The sequence below is a fragment of the Capricornis sumatraensis genome, chromosome 8, assembly GCF_032405125.1.
Source record: "Capricornis sumatraensis isolate serow.1 chromosome 8, serow.2, whole genome shotgun sequence".
Taxonomy (NCBI): domain Eukaryota; kingdom Metazoa; phylum Chordata; class Mammalia; order Artiodactyla; family Bovidae; genus Capricornis; species Capricornis sumatraensis.
The window spans coordinates 98,745,558-98,766,550 of NC_091076.1; the positions used below are offsets into that span (position 1 = coordinate 98,745,558).

At 38.7% G+C, this 20,993-nt stretch overlaps 1 protein-coding gene across 1 annotated transcript in view; it reads right to left on the bottom strand.

The window, feature by feature from the left end:
• The window catches only part of SMURF2 (SMAD specific E3 ubiquitin protein ligase 2), a 114,053-nt gene that overhangs the window by 38,367 nt on the left and 54,693 nt on the right, over positions 1–20,993 (bottom strand). The window contains exons 2-3 of the mRNA XM_068977497.1: positions 6,988–7,026; positions 1,129–1,237 (exon numbers count right to left, since the gene is read on the bottom strand). Coding sequence (XP_068833598.1) covers positions 1,129–1,237; positions 6,988–7,026 — 148 coding nt within the window. The remainder of the gene's footprint in view (positions 1–1,128; positions 1,238–6,987; positions 7,027–20,993) is intronic.

Consider the following 20,993-nt stretch of genomic DNA (forward strand, 5'->3'; position numbering starts at 1 on the left):
CAAATGGTGAAGTTAGACAGCTATTAACTTCATAAAATAAAAAGGTGTCCAGAAAGAAAATACAATCTGCACACCACATGGCTCAGTCATGAATATTTTACATGATCATAATAGCATAAACAGAGAACAATATGATTTAAACAAAAAGGTTCAAATAACTATACATAGGAGGGCTGGGAGAAGGGAAGTGGCATCTGGATGCTGTAGGAATGGGGTGAGAGAGATCAGCTACAAAAGCTACACGGTCTTATATGGCGGAAAAATTTAAAATAATACCTAATACTAAATAAATATATATTTACATTAAGTGCTATAAATAAGCATGATACCTAGAAGTAGAAAATTCTACAATGGCCAAAGTTACTGAAAACAGTTACCTTGAGAATTACAATCAGGAATAAGAATTTTCCCATTAAAAGCACTACAGTATCATCTGCCTTTTTAAAAACGGGACATATGCTACTATGATCAAATAAATTTTAAAAGAAATCATCCATATAAGAAACAAAGAGAATGCCTATGTGTGTAATCCAATGATGATTTCTGATTTTATATTTATAACTGACCTAACCATATGAAACCAATCAATCTTAAAGGAAATCAACCCTGAATACTCAGAAGAACTGATGCTGAAGCTGAAGCTCCAATACTTTGGGCCCCTGATGCAAACGGGCCAACTCACTGGAAAAGACCCTGATGCTGGGAAAGATTGAAGGCAGAAGGAGAAGAGGATGACAGAAGATGAGATGATTGGATAGCATTGCCAATGTAATGGGCATGAACTTGGGCAAACTTCAGGAGATGGTAAGGGACAGGGAAGCCTGGCATGCTGCAGTCCATGGGGTTGCAAAGAGTCGGACATGACTTGGCGACTGAACAAACTGACCTAAAGTGAATTAATGCTTTATGTGACTGAAAGGGGTGGGAGGACTGCATTTTACTGTGTATACGTTTTGTTCTTCATAGGCTTATTAAGGACTCCACATCTTCACACAAGGTTTTGCATCCCTCTTGACAATCAAATTACACCATGATCAAACTCAGATCATATTCAGTGATTCTTTTCAAAGACTACATCAAATAATATTGAGTCTATGTTTTTATTTCAAATAAACCGTTTAAACCTACAGGTCATAATGCTGATTCCATTTTGGATCGAGTGTATTCTTCACAGTATCTGTAGAATGGCATTGCCCAGATCCATCAACCACCACCTTAGCAAATGGATCAGGAAGCCCTGTAATGGGTGGGGGGAAAAAAGGGAGGGTTTAAAGAATATTTTGACAAGATTAATTATATAAAGACTAACATTTGCTACAAAAGACTTACTCCATTCTTTATAAAAAGTTTAACATTAAGCTACAAATGAAAAGTGGTTCATTTTAAAACTAAGATTAAAGCTAATTACCCAGGGATCGAACCCAGGTCTCCAGCATTGTGGGCAGACACTTTAACCTCTGAGCCACTATGGGAGGGGCTAATTCTACATTAAGTATCAAAATCTACATTTTTTTTTCTTGCTCCTGTCTTGAACACTCTCAAACTACCAAAGTCTAGAGATTATTTTACAATGTAGAAGTCTTCATTCATCTTTACCAGCCCTTTAACCCCTGAGGGGTGAATGCTTAAAACATACCTGGCTCTCTCAGAGCTTTCCCAAGGTCCCCCTTAGCTCAGTTAAAGAAAGAGCTTACTGAAGTTTTCACACGGGAACACAGGCCACCAAGAAATCAAATTAGCCATAAAGTTTTTTTACTGAATAACTCCCATGAGTGATGAGAAACTGAAACAAAAAGCTTAACACCCTGCCTTAAAAGAGCTTCCCATCTGAGAATACTAAAGCACCACACATTATAAACAAAACAGAAACCCAAAGAATAAGCAAGCTTTTGACCATACTGATTATAAAGAAAACACTTATAATACCATGTCAGGCACTATCCTAAATGCTTTATGTATATTAAACCTCTTAATCTTCAAAATCATTCTATGGAGTGAATAATACTACTATCTATATTTTACTGATGAGGAAACTGAGGCACAAAGGGGTTAATTAACTAGTCTAAGGTCACACAGTAGTAGGTGGTGAGCCAGGGTCTGAAGTGTAGACTCTTAAACCCAGGCACATAGAGTCTGGTTCTTAACTTTATTCTCTTAATCGTTTACACTGCATCATACCTCTCATTTGCTACCTGGTTTAATAGTGAGTACAAGAGCTCAGAAAAGCAGAACAATCTGAGTCTGAACAGTAGAGAAAGGCTCCCCACCCTACTCCCCTTTTTGAGGGGATGGGATTCCTCTGGGGTTTAAAAAACAAACAGAAGGAGCACCAAGGAGGGTGTAACAATACTTGAAAGGCTTTGAGCAATCTAATAAAACCCTTTGTGCTAAAGTGTAAAAAGTAAACACTGTTGGAGAGATTAGACTGATTAGTAAGAAAGGCTTAAAAGTCAGAAAATAAAGGCTTGGAATGACTTAAGTAGAAAACGGGGAGCCGTTTTAGACTTTTGACCATTGCTGTAAAAAATACTGTCGCATCTGTCTACTAGTGGTCTCCAGAGAAGGAAAGATTGATTAAAGGTACAGAGCAGCTGTTCTAACTTTCACACAGTAGGATGAGCAGAATTTTAACATTCAGGGGAAGAAGGTGGCACTAAACAAAATGTTAGAGACCAAAACAACAATTCAGGAGTTAGACATGTTGGGATAGTGTAGATTTCCCAGAGACAGCTGAAAATACTAAAATGAAATACTGGTAAGTGTTGGTAACTGCACAAACTGTTACCTTGATAACTATGCTAATTTTTTAAGTCAAGATACTAATCTGCCAACATTCAAGGCCAGACAGAAATCATCTAGCCAGTCCCTCAATTCTATAATTCTGTGATCTAGCAACTTCAAATAAGAGAAGACTAATATTTAGCAGTATTAAGTATTCAAGAAAAACCTTGGCAAGTGAGGGTATCAATCTATTTAACTATATATTTCTTGCAGTTTAGCACTATTCATATTAGTATTTCAATACAACCTAACCATTTGTAAATGTGTCTAATGGAAGAATACTTTCCCCTCTACTTGCAATAATATTAATTTTTATAATCCATTTTATCTGTTTTTTTTTGATTCTACTATCTAAACAAATAAACATGTAAGAATATGTCTCTAAGTAAAAACAAAATTAAAAAAAAATCACATTTCTAGCTTTCCCTTTAGATGGCGCTTAACCAGTTAAAGAATCAAGACTGAGAAAAACCACCTTTCCACACATAAGTCAGTAGTTGTAGCTTCTAGATCCTTATTTAAGTACGAAAGTCTGAATCTCATCTTCCTATGTTCCCTTCTGTTACATAATACAAAACACAAGCTCTTTTTCCTAACAAACAAATACCGGGGTTTCAACTTACCTGATTATATTATCCTACAAGAATTTAACCTGAGAGTCAAGTTCCCCTAATGCAGTCAGAAGATAAAGCTTTCACAAGTGAGTGAGACCTCTAGTGGTAAACATAAAGTGGCTATTTTCTATATTTTTAAAAAATTTCTCAATTCTCCCCATCATTTGAGTCATATAAAATAGCTAAAACTCAGGAACTTCCTCGGAGAAGGCAATGGCACCCCACTCCAGTACTTTTGCCTGGAAAATCTCTACGGGGTCGCACAGAGTCGGACACGATTGAAGTGACTTAGCAGCAGAAGCAGCAGGAACTTCCTCACTAAAGTAATGCACTTAATGAGCTTCAAATAATGAGACAAAAATTTCCACTTAAAAGTGAGCTACTTAGCAGATAAAATAAAGCTTTGTTTTTGATTGGGGTGGGGGAGGAAAAAACATTCAACCAGACATGCTGGAGCTCAATGGCTTCAATTTGGCCCTACATTGCACCTTAACAAGAGAAGGCGATGGCACCCCACTCCAGTACTCATGCCTGGAAAATCCCATGGGTGGAGGAGCCTGGTAGGCTGCAGTCCATGGGGTCGTGAAGAGTCGGACATGACTGAGCGACTTCCCTTTCACTTTTCACTTTCATGCATTGCAGAAGAAATGGCAACCCACTCCAGTGTTCTTGCCTGGAGAATCCCAGGGACGGGGGAGCCTGGTGGGCTGCCGTCTATGGGGTCACACAGAGTCGGACACCACTGAAGTGACTTAGCAGCAGCAGCAGCACCTTAACAAAGTATCTTACACGCAAAGATTTATTTAAATGTTACATAAAAGACAAAAAGAACTTGACACTAATAAAAACATTTTTTTTAAAACAAAATGAATATATTCTTTTTTGTAGCTGAGTAATATTCCATCCTCCTGGAGAAAGGAATGGCTAAGTGAGTGTGAAAGTCGCTCAGTCGTGTCCAACTCTTTCCGACCCCATGGACTGTATAGTTCATGGAATTCTCCAGGCCAGAATACTAGAGTGGGTAGCCTTTCCCTTTTCCAGGCGATCTTCCCAACCCAGGGCTCTCACATTGCAGGCAGATTCTTTACCAGCTGAGCCACAAGGGAAGCCCTAACCCACTCCAGTATTCTTTCCTAGAGAATTCCACGGACAGAGGACAGGTGTGTCCATGGGGTCACAAAGAGTCAGACATGACTGAGTGACTTTAATATTCCATTGTATATAAGTAGAGGCCAAAACAATATTAAAGCAATTATCCTCCAATAAAAAAAGAGGAAAAAAGACAGTAACAACAGATACTATTAAAGAACACAATGGATAAATGGATAGATATGTGATGAAGTTAATGACAGAATGTAGATGATGTATATTCATTGTATAATTCTTTACATGTTCCTACATGTTTGAAATTTTCTTCTGCCAAAATCTGGGGGGAAGCTTGAAAACAGTTCCAAAAGGTAAGTTAGCAAAACTTTTCTCAGAAAAGGTAGATTATCTCAAAGCAAAGGTAGTATTATCTCAAATATACAAATTACTCTACAAAAGACAACACACAGCAGTGCCATTTTTCCTATAGTTAAATATATATAATATCGGCCTATAGTCATGCTTCATATTAAAATTTACATTTTTCATTCAACATGACTTAAATTGATCTACATGCAAAAAGAACTATATTGCAGTATTAATGATAACAGCATTCTGATCAATATAAACACACTCTCACTCTAATTTAATTGAGAGATTTAGGAACTCTCATTCAATGCTTTCTTTGAAATTGATATGGGCAACCCTCAACATATAAACACATCAAAAATAAATGTATCTGTCACAGACGGGGGACTGTGCCAATGTGAACCTGGGGTGCTCATCGTCAGCTGAGTCTCTTCTGAAGGCCTCACAAATGGGTTTCCTGTTTTCCCCACCAGGCCATCAAGTGTTTTTTCCATCCTGGGTTTCAAAGATAATCACAGTTTCCTCTAGTTTTCTTATCCCTGAAGCGTCCTCACAACTCAAGGATTTTTATCAATTTTTACTGCTTACACCAATAAAAAGGGGAAAGATTTCCTTCTTTTTTTCACATACAACTTATGGAGAGATAAAGATCATGTAATTGATAATAACAGGCTTCTCAGGGGCTTACAAAGACTTAGAGTAAGATTTCTCTAGATTTCCTAGGAAGACTGAGACAAAGATATCTGATGCTTTATTGGAGAAGGTGTGTCTTGGGACTCCAGAGGAAGGAAAACAATTTGGGAAGGAAGGCAAGGAGACAAAACTGAAGATGTTGTCTTTAAAACCAGAACAGTTGTCCTGGAAGTGGGGGTGGGTAGACGATGCCTTACTTCACTCCCTCTTCTCCTTGTCACCTGCCTATCCAGTTCTACTGGCCACTCTGAAGCCTACTAGGATAATCCTACCTTGGATCAACCTAAAGGAAGGTCAAAGGAGTATGCATTAGTTCAGCTTATCAGCAACAGGGACAAGGCGGATAGTTCAGTAGCCACTGTGAAGGTAACACTAACTGGGGGCAGCAAGGAGAGAGAGTCACTGGCTCTCGTCCTGTGACATGCTGTAGGGTAAAAAGAATATAGTACATAAACTGGAAACTACTTAACTATGTCCCAAATTATCCTGTTTAACTGCTTTACCATATAAGCATACCATAATTTACATAGTTAATGTTATTTTATAAACTTTAAGGTGCTCTTCTAGGAAGACTGAATTAAAAATTTAAGTAGAATGAATTAAATATGATTTAAAATAGATCAAGAGCTTATTACTTCTTTTAATCAAACCTTGAAAATTAACTAAGTCATATTAATTAGCATATAGCCAGTTTTTGATGGCTGGTAGGACCTGAACTTTAAAAATCTAATGAACTTCTCTATTTCTAACTTCAAATATTTTGTCTATCAAATTTAGCTGGCTTAGACTTTTTTTTTTTACAAAAAAATTATATCATATTTACTCGAAAATTGAAAGCCAATGTGAAGTCTAATATTATAGGGTAAAGATCTTAAATATGTGTGAGGGGTACTTCCCAACCCTCCCTCACAAAACTTAATCCTAAATAAAGCCACAAAAAAATATCACAACTGATTGGCAAAGAGACTGCAAATATAGTAACTAAATGTCTCTTTTGGAGTCTGAGACATTACAAGCTTCTATGATCAAATGAGGCAGAGATTTCTTTCCTACACTCTGGAAATTCCAAGCAGGCTGAATGACTTCACTGCCTTCCAATAACTCCTGAATGCATGGGTAAACTTTCTACAAAATGTTAGGGGGAAAGTGTTTAACAAATAATCTCAAATCTCTTCTAGAAATCTAGTAGTATGCACACCTTCAATATACATTACACACACATACATTTCACACAAACATGCTAGGGTCCTCAGTGGATAAAGGGAAAGGGGCTAAGGAGCACAAAATCCTCTTTAAGAAATGTGATGCCAAAAAGCTCAATCAAAGAATTCATAAAACAATAAGTATATTTCTGAATAGAAAAATCCCTAAACCAGACAATTCTGAAAATGCTTTGCAAAAAAATCTACATACAATATACAAGATTTAAAGTTAATTTACTTACGGAAAAAATCCTTTTTCACCAAGTTTTTTGCACAGAGTACTGCAAAAACAAAAAAACAAAAAATACATGGGAAGAATTAAAATGGTGAAACTGCACCGTCAAACATTTTGAAACACTGTGAAATACTAGTGAATAATAATTAAACACTAATTATAGCAAGGTATGAAATACAATCACAATCTTTGATTAAAGCTTAGCAAAAGACAGCTGAACCAGTGGCTGCAACTTCAGCAATGATCACCAGTAACAGGTGAGGGCAACAAAGTTTATAAATCCAGTATTCTAACAAAGAACCGATTCCTATCTCCCATCAAGATCTAGTCTCAGAGTAGCTTGACAGCAAGGGAAAAACACAGTTCTAAGGAGGAAATACATACACTGGGATTAATATACATATATTTTAAGGGTAAAATAATTTTATATTGAAGAGGATCATAAGTAAAATAAAGCTTAAATGATATAGATGACATTAAAAAAAAAATTGTTATTTCTCTCCATCTCAACTCCACAGAAACACTGGCTAAAAGACAAGAAAGATCGACTGTCTTCCGAAAACTAAAAGTTAATATATCAAGACAGATATCCCAGATCCACATTCTCTGGATTACCCTGCATTACATGATTACTTAATGGTGATGGCTGCACAGCCTTGTGAATAGATCAATTCTAAAATCACTGGACTGCACATGCTTTAGAGGGATGAATTTTACAGTACGTGAATTACATGTCAATTTAAAAGCCTCTGCTTATGCAGTCACTGAACTTCTGTAATTCAAACTTGTTACAAGTGAAGGTAAACCACCAATGTCCATATATTTATATTTTAATTTATAAAGTATCTATGAAAGTAATGTGTGACTAATTTCTACCCACTTCTGCTAATAGTTTAAATGATCTGTTCAATTAGTTGTACTTATTGGAAGTTTAGTGTGTAACAATTCACTTAACAAACCTTGGGAACAAGTCTAAATAAATAAATCACTGTTAAAAGTTCAAATAAAAATAATCTTGAAGACAGATGCCACTGATAAATGAATAAAATTATTAAGTAAGCACAAGAAATGGATTTACTAGTCAGAGTCTCTTAGGCCCTGTGTTAGAAACAGTTTAAGAACACAAAAACTCAATCATGAAAACCAAGGCCATATTTCAGGAGACCAAATCAGAAAGCTGATTGAGGAGAACGCCTCCCAAGGGACTTCCCTGGAGTCCAACAATGAAGACTGCGCCTCCATTGCAGGGGCTGTGCATTCAAGCCCTGGTTGGGGAACCAAGGTCCACCATGCCTTGTGGCATGGTCAAAAAAAAAAAACGGCTTTTTTAAAACAAGAAAACCAAGAACAGGGGTGCTGTTGTCATAGAGAACTTGGAATCTGATCTGATAAATCATTAAAAAAAAACTCCCTCAACTTTTGTTATCATCACATAAACTGAACAGAATACTCAGGATCTATACATATACAACACACGCTGTTTAGTCACTAAGTCGTATCCAGCTCTTTTGCGATACCATGAACTGTAGCCTGCTAGGCTCCTCTATCCATGGGATTTCCCAGATTAGAATACTGGAATGGGTTGCTATTTCCTTTTCCAGGGGCTCTTCCCTACCCAGGGACTGAACGCATCTCCTGCACTGGCAGGCAGATTCTCTACCAGAGCCACAAGGGAAGCCCATGCAACACGTATATAAATCCAAATCATAACCTGCAGTACTGACAAGGTATTAGTAATGTTTAAACCACCACTCTATGATTCAAAACATAAATAACTGCACATCCTACTTCAGAGAAAAGAGTACATGGGAAGTTCTCCAACTTCTTGTCACTAAGCCTACAAGCACACTGTTTTAACACTCATTCTTTTCTTCCTCCCACTTACCATGTTCACTCCTCTAAGGGCATCCTTCCGATTGTGCTATGGATTTCATACCCAACCCATCATTTTCTCAAGAACTTGTCCCCCCATTTCCTCTAGTGATGGCCTCATCAGTACTTACACATCCTCCAGTCTTGCCCATGCCCCTCCACTCCAGCCACCATCTTACCTCTTTTCCTCCGTAACTGAACTACTTTAGAACACCATGTACACTTGTGACTTCACTTCTTTACTACCCACTAAAGCCTCAATTAACTGTAGTTTGGCTTCTCCTCTCACCATTGCCTCTACACTGCTTCTCCAGAGCACTGGGGGACCTAATTACTAAATCCATCCAATGGACGCTTTTCATTCTTTATTGCACTTGCCCCTGGGGGGCATTTGCCACTACTGACTACTCCCTCTTCTGGAACCCCTCTCTACTTTCTGCTTAACACCAAACATAAAATTTAAATCAAGTGTAATTTTTTTAAATTAAGTTAGTTTTAATTGGAGGATAACTGCCTTACAATATTGTGGTGGCTTCTGCCATATATCAACATGAATCAGCCATAGGTATACGCATGTCCCCTCCCTGCTGGATCTCCCCCCAGCCTCCCAGCCCATCCCACCCCTCTCGGTTGTCACAGAGCAGTGGGTCTGAGCTCCCTGGGTCATACAGCGAGTTTCCACTGGCTGTCTATTTCACACATGGTGGTGTGTATGTTTCCCTGCTCCTCTCTCAATTCGTCCCTCCCTCTCCTTCCCCGCCTCTGTTCATAACTCTGTCCTCCATGTCTGCGTCTCACTGCTGCCCTGCAGATAGGTTCCTCAGTACCAGATTTCTAGATTCCATTTATATGCATTAACATACAATATCTATTTTTCTGACTTACTTCACTCTGTATAATAGGCTCTAGGTTCATCCACCTCGTTAGAACTGAGTCAAATGCATTCCTTTTTATGGCTGAGTAATACTCCATTGTGTATATGTATCACAAACAATCCAAGTATAAAATTTATTATAAGTCTTCTTTGCCAGATCTCTTTCCTTTGCTCCATCCATGAAAGCTGAGGTTCTTCAGAGATGTCCTTACTCAGGTCCTCTTTTACTCTATAACCTAAGGAGCACAGACGTCCATCCTATAAACCTTGGAATTATATGTAAACTGTTACAAGCTCAACAAAGTATTAGCAAGCTGAATCCAACAACACATAAAAAAGATCACACACCACGATCAAGCTGGATTCATCCCACAGTCACAAGGATTGTTCAACATATGAAAAGTCAACTGATGTAATACACATCAATGAAAGACCCAAAAAAAGCCACATTATCATCTCAATGGGTGCAAAAAAATTTGATAAAATTTAGTATCCATTTATGATAAAAACTACAGAGAAAACATATCTCAACATAATAAAAGCTATTTATGACAAACCCACAGCCAACATAACACCCAACACTGAGAAGCAGAAAGACCTCCTGCTAAAATCCAGAACAGGACAAGGATGTCCACTCTCACCACTTCTATTCAACCAGCACTGATGCAGATGACATGATACTACTACACATAAAAAACCCTAAAGACACACATAAAAACCACTAGTACTGATAAATTCAGCAACGTATCAGAGTACAAGATTATCATGCAGAAATCTGTCACATTTCTTTAAACTAACAGTGAAATATGAGAAAGGGCAAGGGGAAAAAAAAAACCTCTTCTGAAATTGCATCTTAAAAAAAAAAAAAACACCATAGGAATAAACCTCACCAAGGAGGTGAAAGACTTATATGTTGAGCACTATAAAATATTCATAACGGAAACTGAAGATTATTCAAAGAAATGGAAAGGGGCTTCCCCGGTGGTTCAGTGGTTAAGAATCCACCTTGCAATGCAGGGACAGTGGTTCAACCCCTGGTCCCAGAAGATCCCACATGCTGTGGAGCAGCTGAGGCTGTGCACCACAGCTACCGAGCCATGCTCTAGAGCCCATGAGTGGCAGCCGCGGAAGCTCTGGAGCCAGCGCTCTGCGACGAGAGAAGCCAATGCAATGGGAAGCCTGAGCACTGCACCTAAAAAGCAGCCCCCACCTGCTCCAACTAGAGAGCAGCCCCCGCTCGCTCCAACTAGATAAAGTCCACATGTAGCAACGAAGACTCAGCACAGACAAAAATAAAAATAAAGAGATGGAAAGATACCCCATGCTCTTGGATTCGAAGAACACTGGTAAAGTGGTCATACTACTCAAGGCCATCTACAGATTTACTGTGACCCCTATCAAATTACTCACATCATTTTTCCCAGAACCAAAACAAATAAACCTAAAATTTTTATGAAACCATAAAAGACCCAGAATTGTCAAAGCAATCCTAAGGAGAAAGAACAAAGGTGGAGACATAACCTTCCCAAACCTCAAACAATACTACAAAGTTACAGTAAGCAAAACAGTGCAGTACTGCCGCAAACACATATGGATCAGTGGGACAGAACAGAGCCCAGAGACAGACCTGCAAACCCACAGTCAATTAATCCATGATAAGGCAAGAATATACATGGAGAAAAGACAGTCTCTTCAACACGCGGTACTGGAAAAACTGGACAGCCACATGGAAATCAATGAAGTTAGAACAGTCTCTCACACCATACACACAAAAAAACTTAAACTGGCTTAAAGATTTAAATATAAGACATGACACCGTGAAACTCCCAGAAAAGAATACAGGCAAAGCTTCTCTGACATAAATCAATGGTTTCTTGATATGACAACAGAAATAAAGCCAAAATAAACAAATGAGATTGTGGTGTTGGAGAAGACTCTTGAGAGTCCCTTGGGCTGCAAGGAGATCCAACCAGTCCATCCTGGAGGAGATCAGTCCTGGGTATTCAATGGAAGGACTGATGCTGAAGCTGAAACTCCAATACTCTGGCCACCTCATGCGAAGAGTTGACTCATTGGAAAAGACCCTGATGCTGGGAGGGATTGAGGGTAGGAGGAGAAGAGGACAGAAGAGGATGAGATGGCTGGATGGCATCACCGACTCGATGGACATGAGTTTGGGTAACACAACTCCGGGAGTTGGTGATGGACAGGGAGGCCTGGCATGCTGCAATTCTTGGGGTCACAGAGAGTTGGACACGATTGAGCTGAACTGAATCAAATGCATAACCTTTCACACAGCAAAGGAAATCATAAACAAAAAGACAACCTACAGAATAGGAGAAAATATCTGCAAACAATGCAACCAACAAGGGCTTACTTTCCAAAATATACAAACAGCTCATATAACTCAGTAACAAAAGCAAACAAACAAAAAACCCCAGTCAAAAAATGGGCAGAAGATCTCAAGTACTGCTAAAGGAGTAATACTACTCCAAATAAGACATAGAGACGGCCAACAGACACATGGGAAGAGGCTCAACACTGCTAACATCAGAGAGGTGGGAATCAAAGCTACAAGGAGGTATCACCTCACCCCAGTCAGAATGGCCATCATTAAAAAGTCTTCAAATAATAAATGCTAGTGAGGGTGTGGAGAAAAGGGAACCCTCCTACACTGTCGGTGGGGATGAAGTCGGTGCAGCCACTATGGAAAACAGCACGGAGGATCCTCAAAACACAGTGCTGCCACGTGGTTCAGCAACCCTGCTGCTGGCACCTATCTGGAGAAAATGCCAATTCCCAAAGATACACGCACCCCAATGGTCATAAAAGCACTACTTATAATAGCCAAGACAAGGAAGCAACGTAAATGTCCATCAACAGGTAAATGGATTAAAAAGGTGTGATACACACATACACAGGAATACTACTCAGCCATAAAAAAAAACCCTGCCATTTCCAACTACATGGGTGGACCTAGAGATTACCATACTTTAAGTGAAGTCAGTCACAAAGAGAAAGACAAATACCATATGCTATCACTTATATGTGAAACCTAAGATATGATACAAATGAACTTATTTACAAAACAGAAACAGATTCACAGACACAGAGAAAAACTTATGGTTACCAAAGGGGAAAAGGGTTAGGGGAGGGATGAATTAGGAGTTTGGGATTCAAACAGAAAAACAACAAGGTACGACTGTATAGCACAGGGGACTATATTCAATATCCTGAAATAAACCAGAGTGGACGAGGAAAACAAAAATTGTTATATCCATGTGTACTCTCCTGGGGAGAAAGTTCATAGTTTTGACAGTTTGACAAAGCTCCTCCTCTCGTCTTGAAAAACAAATTTGAAGAGCCATTTTTTCAAACATTCTCCCTGGTCTTTACCATTTTGAGGACACCTCAATCTATAAACCCAATCCTCAGCTCTCTCTTGAACTCCAGATCCACACAGGCACACTAAATACACCCTCACATAAAAATCACTATCCCCCTTTCCCTCAAACTCCTTCTCCAGTTAACTTTCTTTCAATAAATATCTTTGCTTTCCACTCTATTGCCCTAGTCAGAAACCTCCACTACACTATCCCTCCCCACCTCCTGGCAATTACTGCTTCTAATCAACTCTGCCTCTGAAATATCCTTCACCTGTCCACTTCTCCCTATTACCAGTGCCATTACACCTGTGCAGACCACCATCAACTACTGTTTAAGTCATTACAACAGCCTCCCCATCAGTCCCCTGCCTTAAGCCTCAACTGCCTTGAATCAGGTCTCCACACTAGACCTAAAATGATCTTTCTAAAAATACTATTTAATTCCTTCCATCCATTTCTCTTCCTAATAACTTTCCAAAACATGTGTAGAACACTCCTCAAAACAGTCCTTCCACTGGTGCTCTGGATCACATCCCCAACCTCCCACTTTCTCAGGAACCTTGTATCTGTCTTTTCTATTGACCTCCATCCTTAGAATACTGCCAAGGTCTTCAAGCCCAAAACCTATTTGGGTTATAAGCCCATCAGACCCTGGCTCCTGCTCTCTGACTTCGTCTTCCACTACCGTCCCTCCTCTTCAAGCATGCAAGTCCAAGATCCACCCACACTAAACCTTCACATTCTCAAATATATTCTCTCACCCACAACCTTCATGTATCATTCTCTCTCCCCGAAACATCTGCCCCAGGCTCCTTCAACTACCTGTATTTAGGTCTCAAAAGGGAAGGAAGCTTTTTAGAACATGTTTCTCTCAACCTTTTGCCCAATTGTATTTTCACAAAAGCCCATACTTATCCCAGGCACTTGTCGCACATTATGTTTTTAAGTTTAGAATGTTGCTTGTAACTAGAGGTGGTAAACTCCATTCAGCATAAATCATGACTGCATCGTTTCTTTACAACCCCTGCACCAAGCAAACACTGCGCCAGACATTTGATGGGCACTTGGTAAAATGCTAAATGAGTAAAAACAAACTCCAAAATAATCTAAAATAATTTCATTGAAAGAAGGACTTTTAATACTATGTGATAGATTACCACCAGTCTGCAAGTAACCATAGTTTTGGTTTATACAATGTTATTATCATTTCTCACTATTTAAAAGATAATCATCAGATCATGTTTGACATTTTTTCTTTTAATCACAAGTATGATGTTGCTAATATATGACTAGGTTTTAAAGAGTAACTGAAAAAATCAAAAGAAGAAAGAACTTTAAAGTCAGGTTCAAAGTTTATAAAAAGAAATTTTAGCAACTCTGAGACTAACGAAGATAACACAGAGAAACAAGATTAATTTAAAACAAAGAAATATCAAGACTGGTCAGAGTGCCTACTAACACTACATTTCAACAGCTCCAGACAATCTTTTAATTATTTACAAGTAGTAGCAAAAGAGTGCACTTGTAAATCTTCAGATGACATTTTCAGCTACCATTTGAGATTCTGGTATTTATTCACATAAATCCATTTTTAGCCCTTGGAGTCTACTGTTCCTTTTTTTGGGAATGTACTCTGGGTCCTAGAACCATAGCCCACTGCTCTTTTCATCCTCGGTACCAATCATAAGGGCTCAGTAAATGCTCAATGAGTTAATGAATTTCACTAGGACAAACTCCTATTTGTCACTGTAACAAATTCTCAACTAAGGAGGTATACATCAGAATCTCCTGAGAAATATATAATACTACAATGTGTTTTAATATTTGTAGTGTAATTTTACGTTTATATTTGCACAAATTTATATCTGTAAATCACTTTCTGTAACAGCAAACTAGAGAAAGTTGAGCCAAGACTGGGAACTGTGGCACTAGGGAAGGGTGGCAGAGAGGAAGGACTCCCATTTTTGTTTTATAGATGATTATTACAGGAGAGAGATGAAAATATTGTTGAGAAACACAGGAACTGAGAAATTACAGGAAGGGACTAGCAGGAGAGAAACCTTGTATGGGGGTGTGAGGGCCAGAACAAAGGTTAAAGAGTATAGACTTACTCCTAGACAGATGTCAATATTTTAAAATTTTTAATGTTTAGTGAGTTTTCTCTTGAAATAATGTACAAAGAAAAGTGCGTAATTCTTAGGAATATAACTCAATGAACTTCCACTAATTTCTGTATTAAAACATTATACAGGACTTCAGATATTTAACAGCCATATGTCAATTTTGAGTAATGTGAACTACAAATGTGGCGTTACACCAGCACAGTACCATTATTTCAGATTCCATTGGGACCAAGTCTCACACAGCCTGTAGATTTATACTAGATTAATTTTACTAGACTAATATGATCATGCTACTACCCTTCTCAAATTTCTTCCAAGCATTTCTCACTCCTAAGTCTACACTTCCAAAACCTAAGACCTGTTCTAGCTATTCTACTCTTCAGCAGACAGGTGGGTTTGAAATAGAGGAGATAATCAAAATAAGGTAAGATCAGCCTGGCTGGTACACTGGTAACTCCTCTCTATTTCACACACAAGTAGACGGGACCATCTTGGGATGCTTAATGAGAAGGGAACGCTCCTTCATTCACCCTTTCATTCGCATTTCCTGAACAACTGCTTCGTGCCAAGTGCGATGACAGATTCTGCAGATACCAAGATAAATAAGACACAGTCCTCTCCCCTCAGAGCTTGCTGGTCACGTACAATACAAATATCATGCCATAAAAGCCTTTCTTTGTTGTTGTTTTCTCAAGAAATATTTTTAAATTTCACAAAAGTCTTTAGTATATTTTATTAGAGGCAATGATCGGAGGAAACCATGTGCAGAAGTGCAGATGCAATAAATATTATCATTTCAGTTGATAATTCCTTCTTCTGGTTGGAAAAGCGTTATCTATATGGAACACAGCATCTAATAATACCAGAGTACAACTCCCAGCTGTAGAAGTAGAATGCTATTGCTGCTCTTACTGGGTTGTACTCTAATGCATGGCTGCCTATACTAAATCTGAATTAAACTCCCAACTGCTCAGTATCTTCTTGCCAAAAATTCCCCTTCCTCCTCCAGACTGGAGTTGCATTCCAATTACACTGCTGATTGGAATGAGACTGTTTGAGAGAGAAAAAAAAAAAAAAACACTCAGACATCCCATTTTCCTTTGCCCCACAAAAACAGATTATATAGCACTGTTTGTTCAAGCTGTACAAACTATTTTTCAACAGAGTAGACTGCTTTTGTATTTCCTTTGAATTTATATTAACACTGCAAAACAAAACTGAAGTTGAGGACAGCACTCCTATACAAATTCCAACAGGATGGCCTAGTGCTTTAAAGATGTCTACAATACGCACCCTTCCTGATCTTTCTGCTCCAAGAAAATAACCTCTACTTCAACTCCTAAGCACGAAATTTAAGTTCTATTGAAAACTTGCATAAAATATAATTTTTATACCTATGTGTTTCAGCTTTTTGCTTGAAACAGGAGCCCTAAGATTCATATTCAACCGCATTATTATCCTTTAAAAGCATTATTACAAAAGGCTATACTTAGCAGAAATATCACATACAACCTTATTTGCACAATAACAAAATATTGATAGTTTTTAAGGATGACAAATAGTATGCTGAAATATAACCATTAAGATTACATAAACATTTATTGACAAGAAAAAATTTTAATATGCTATTAAGAATAAAAGTCCATTTATTCATTAAATGAAAAAGAACTTTAGTAAGGAATATAAAAAGATTGGATAACATTTATTGACTATTTACTATGTCCAAGTATATACCAATCATATGAAGTTAAGTAACAATATTACCTACATTTTTCTTTTTTTTTTGGCCACACAGCATGGTATGTGGGATCTTTAGGGACTTAAACCTATACCCTCTGCAGTAGAAGTCTACAGTCTTAACCACTGGATCGCCAGGTAAGTCCCTACTACCCTTTAGAGATGAAGAAATGGAAGTTTAGGCATTAAGGACTTGCCAAAGATTACACTGTAAATGCTAGAGTGAAGATAACAATACAAATGCTGCTGCTAAGTCGCTTCAGTCGTGTCCGACTCTGTGCGACCCCGGATTCTCCAGGCAAGAACACTGGAGTGGGTTGCCATTTCCTTCTCCAATGCATGACAGTGAAAAGTGAATGTGAAGTCGCTCAGCCGTGTCCAACTCTTAGAGACCCCATGGACTGCAGCCTACCAGGCTCCTCCGTCCATGGGATTTTCCAGGCAAGAGTACTGGAGTGGGGTGCCATTGCCTTCTCCGAACAATACAAATAGTTGATACTAATCACAGAATCCAAACTCTTAAACATCATACATACAGCTAAACACAGTCTGTCAGGTTAGCTCTTCCTTTTTAAAGGAACTTAATGCAGAAAATTCTAAGAGATGGGAATACCAGACCACCTGACCTGCCTCTTGAGAAATCTGTATGCAGGTCAGGAAGCAACAGTTAGAACTGGACATGGAACAACAGACTGGTTCCAAATCGGGAAAGGAGTATGTCAAGGCTCTATGTTGTCACCCTGCTTATTTAACTTATATGCAGAGTACATCATGAGAAATGCTGGGCTGGAAGAAGCACAAGCTGGAATCAAGACTGCCGGGAGAAACAGCAATAAGACTGCCGGGAGAAACAGCAATAACCTCAGATATGCAGATGACACCACCCTTATGGCAGAAAGCAAAGAAGAGCTAAAGAGCCTCTTGATGAAAGTGAAAGAGGAGAGTGAAAAAGTTGGCTTAAAACTCATGGCATCTGGTCCCATCACTTCATGGCAAATAGATGGGGAAATAATGGAAACACTGAAGAGACTTTATTTTGGGGGGCTCCAAAATCACTGCAGTTGGTGACTGCAGCCATGAAATTAAAAGACACTTGCTCCTTGGAAGAAAAGTAATGACCAACCTAGACAGCATATTAAAAATCAGAGACATTACTTTGCGGAAAAAGGTCAGTCGATGTATGGATGTGAGAGTTGGACTATAAAGAAAGCTGAGTGCTGAAAAATTGATACTTTTGAACTGTGGTGTTGGAGAAGACTCTTGAGAGTCCACTGGACTGCAAGGGGATCCAAACCAGTCCATCCTAAAGGAAATCAGTCCTGAATATTCATTGGAAGGACTGATGCTGAAGCTGAAACTCCAGTACTTTGGCAACCTGATGGGAAGAACTGACTCATTTGAAAAGACTCTGATGCTGGGAAAGACTGAGGGAGGGAGAAGGGAATGACAGAAATTGAGATGGTTGCAAGGCATCACCAACTCAATGGACATGAGTGTGAGTAAACTCCAGGAGTTGGTGATGGATAGGGAGGCCTGGCGTGCCACAGTCCATGGGGTCACAAAGAGTCAGACACAACTGAGCGACTGACCTGAACTGAACGTGCTAAAGCAATTACTGGTGATACTGGTTTACAAAATGGTTAACAGAAACCCAGATTGCAAAAGGACCTCTTCCAAAAGATGAGCAATTTCTTTCAATAGATTATAGTTTACCTCTGCGATCATATTAGATCTCCTTTTAACTAAATGTCTTGCTACCGTGCCATTTAATCAAGGAATTTCAGGCAATTCATTTCATGCATGTTACAAAACAAACTGGGTCTCTAAGTTTAGCTTAATGTTTTTAGTATCTGATGGGTAACTAATCAGTATACAGATTCTACCAACATGATGTAAATATTCTTACTTAAAGGAAAAAATAAAGCATCAGCATTTAAGTATTTCAAAGGCAAAACTGGTTCTTAAGTTAACCAACTGAAAATGACCCATCTAGTTCATTCACATCAAACAACTTTAAGTGCAGATATTTCTTTTAGCCACAAGAGTAAATAATTACCTTAAAAAGACTGGAGGCAATTTTAAAATAAATCTTCTTCTATTACACACACAATTATCAAGTTTTGGCATTAAAAAATAAATAAATAAAGGTTCTGCTAAAGCCAAGCAACATTCAGTATGAAATAAATGTAAAGCATGCAGGGACTTGGGATGTAGCAGGCACGCTGCAGATACTGCTACTGTAAGAAACTCTGCTGCTATTTATCTTAATACTACAAGACAGTCCTTCTGCTATCTTAAGCAATATTTCCTTGAATTCTCTTCTCCACTTGAGGGATGAAAATGCACAGAAGTACTATCCTTCACTCATAACAATGGTAAATTCACTAAGACTTAAGGACCTCCGATGCAGTCTGTAGACAATACTATCAGGCTAGTGCTACCGGAGACAGTCACTGCACCTTCTTGATTGGACACTTTCATTCAAACAGATCCATTTCGTAACTGGTGGCTGCTCAAGAGACAGGTCTAGTGTATCTAAACTTCACCAAACAACAATTTACTTTCATCAAAACACCAAGAGAAGGAAATCTTGGTATAAAATTCAAGTATATAGTTGCAGTGAATTTACTTTCATCAAAACACCAAAAGAAGGAAACCTTGGTATAAAATTCAAGTATATAGTTACAGTGGAGCCTGAACATCATTCTTCGTGTAGGGGAAAAGTTGACTCACTTTCTGGCCACTCCCAAATGTGTCTCCTTTACCCTCTTTCTCTAGAGACAGGCATAGAGATACCATACTATACTGTTAAGATATAAACATTATATAACGTTAAACACTTTTGAGTCAGAATGCCTGGATTTGAACCTGGTGCTGTCACTTATTAACTTGTGACCCTGAACGACGACTTAATGCCTATTTACCTCAGATATCTCGTCTGTTACAGTGAGGATACTAGGAGCTACCTTTCAGTGTTGTTTTAAAGATTAAATAAATTCAAACACATAAAACACCTGAAGAGTACCAGGTGCTCAAAAAATATTAGCTATTATTATTCTTTCTACTCTAAAATTTCTAATAAAGTTAATCCCCCAGTTGTAAGTATCTTAAATAGCAAGAAAGGGGTCTTCTCACAATCTGATGAGAAGCCTGTCTTAGTTCAGGCTGCTATAATAAATGCTACAGACTGGGTGGCTTAAACAACACTTATTTTTCACAGTTCCGAGGCTGGCAAGTCCAAGATCAAGGGACAGGCAGATTCAGTGTCTGGTGAGAAGCCCCCTTCCTGTTTTGTAGGCAGCCACCTTCTTGCTATATCCTCATACAGCCACAAGAAGTAGCACCTCTCTTGAAGAGCACTAATCCCAATCAAAGAGCCTCTTGGTGAAAGTGAAAGAGGAGACTGAAAAAGTTGGCTTAAAGCTCAACATTCAGAAAATTAAGATCATGGCATCTGGTCCCATCATTTCATGGCAAATAGACGGGGAAACAGTGGAAACAGTGACAGACTTTATTTTGGGAGGCTCCAAAATCACTGCAGATGGTGACTACAGAGATGAAATTAAAAGATGCTTGCTCCTTGGAATAAAAGTTATGACCAATCTAGACAGCATATTAAAAAGCTGAGACATTACTTTGCCGACAAAGGTCTGTCTAGTCAAAGCTATGGTTTTTCTAGTAGTCATGTATGGATGTGAGAGCTGGACTATACAGAAAGCTAAGTGCCAAAGAATTGATGCTTTTGAACTGTGGTGTTGGAGAATTCTTGAGAGTCCCTTGGACTGCAAGGAGATCCAACCAGTCCATCCTAAAGGAAATCAGTCATGAATATTCACTGATGGACTGATGCTGAAGCTAGAGCTCCAATACTTTGTCCACCTGATGCGAAGAACTGACTCACTGGAAAAGCCCCTGATGCTGGGAAAGATTGAAGGCAGGAGAAGGGGACAACAGAGGATGACATGGTTGGATGGTATCACCGACTCGATGGACATGAGTTTGAGCAAGCTCAGGGAGTTGG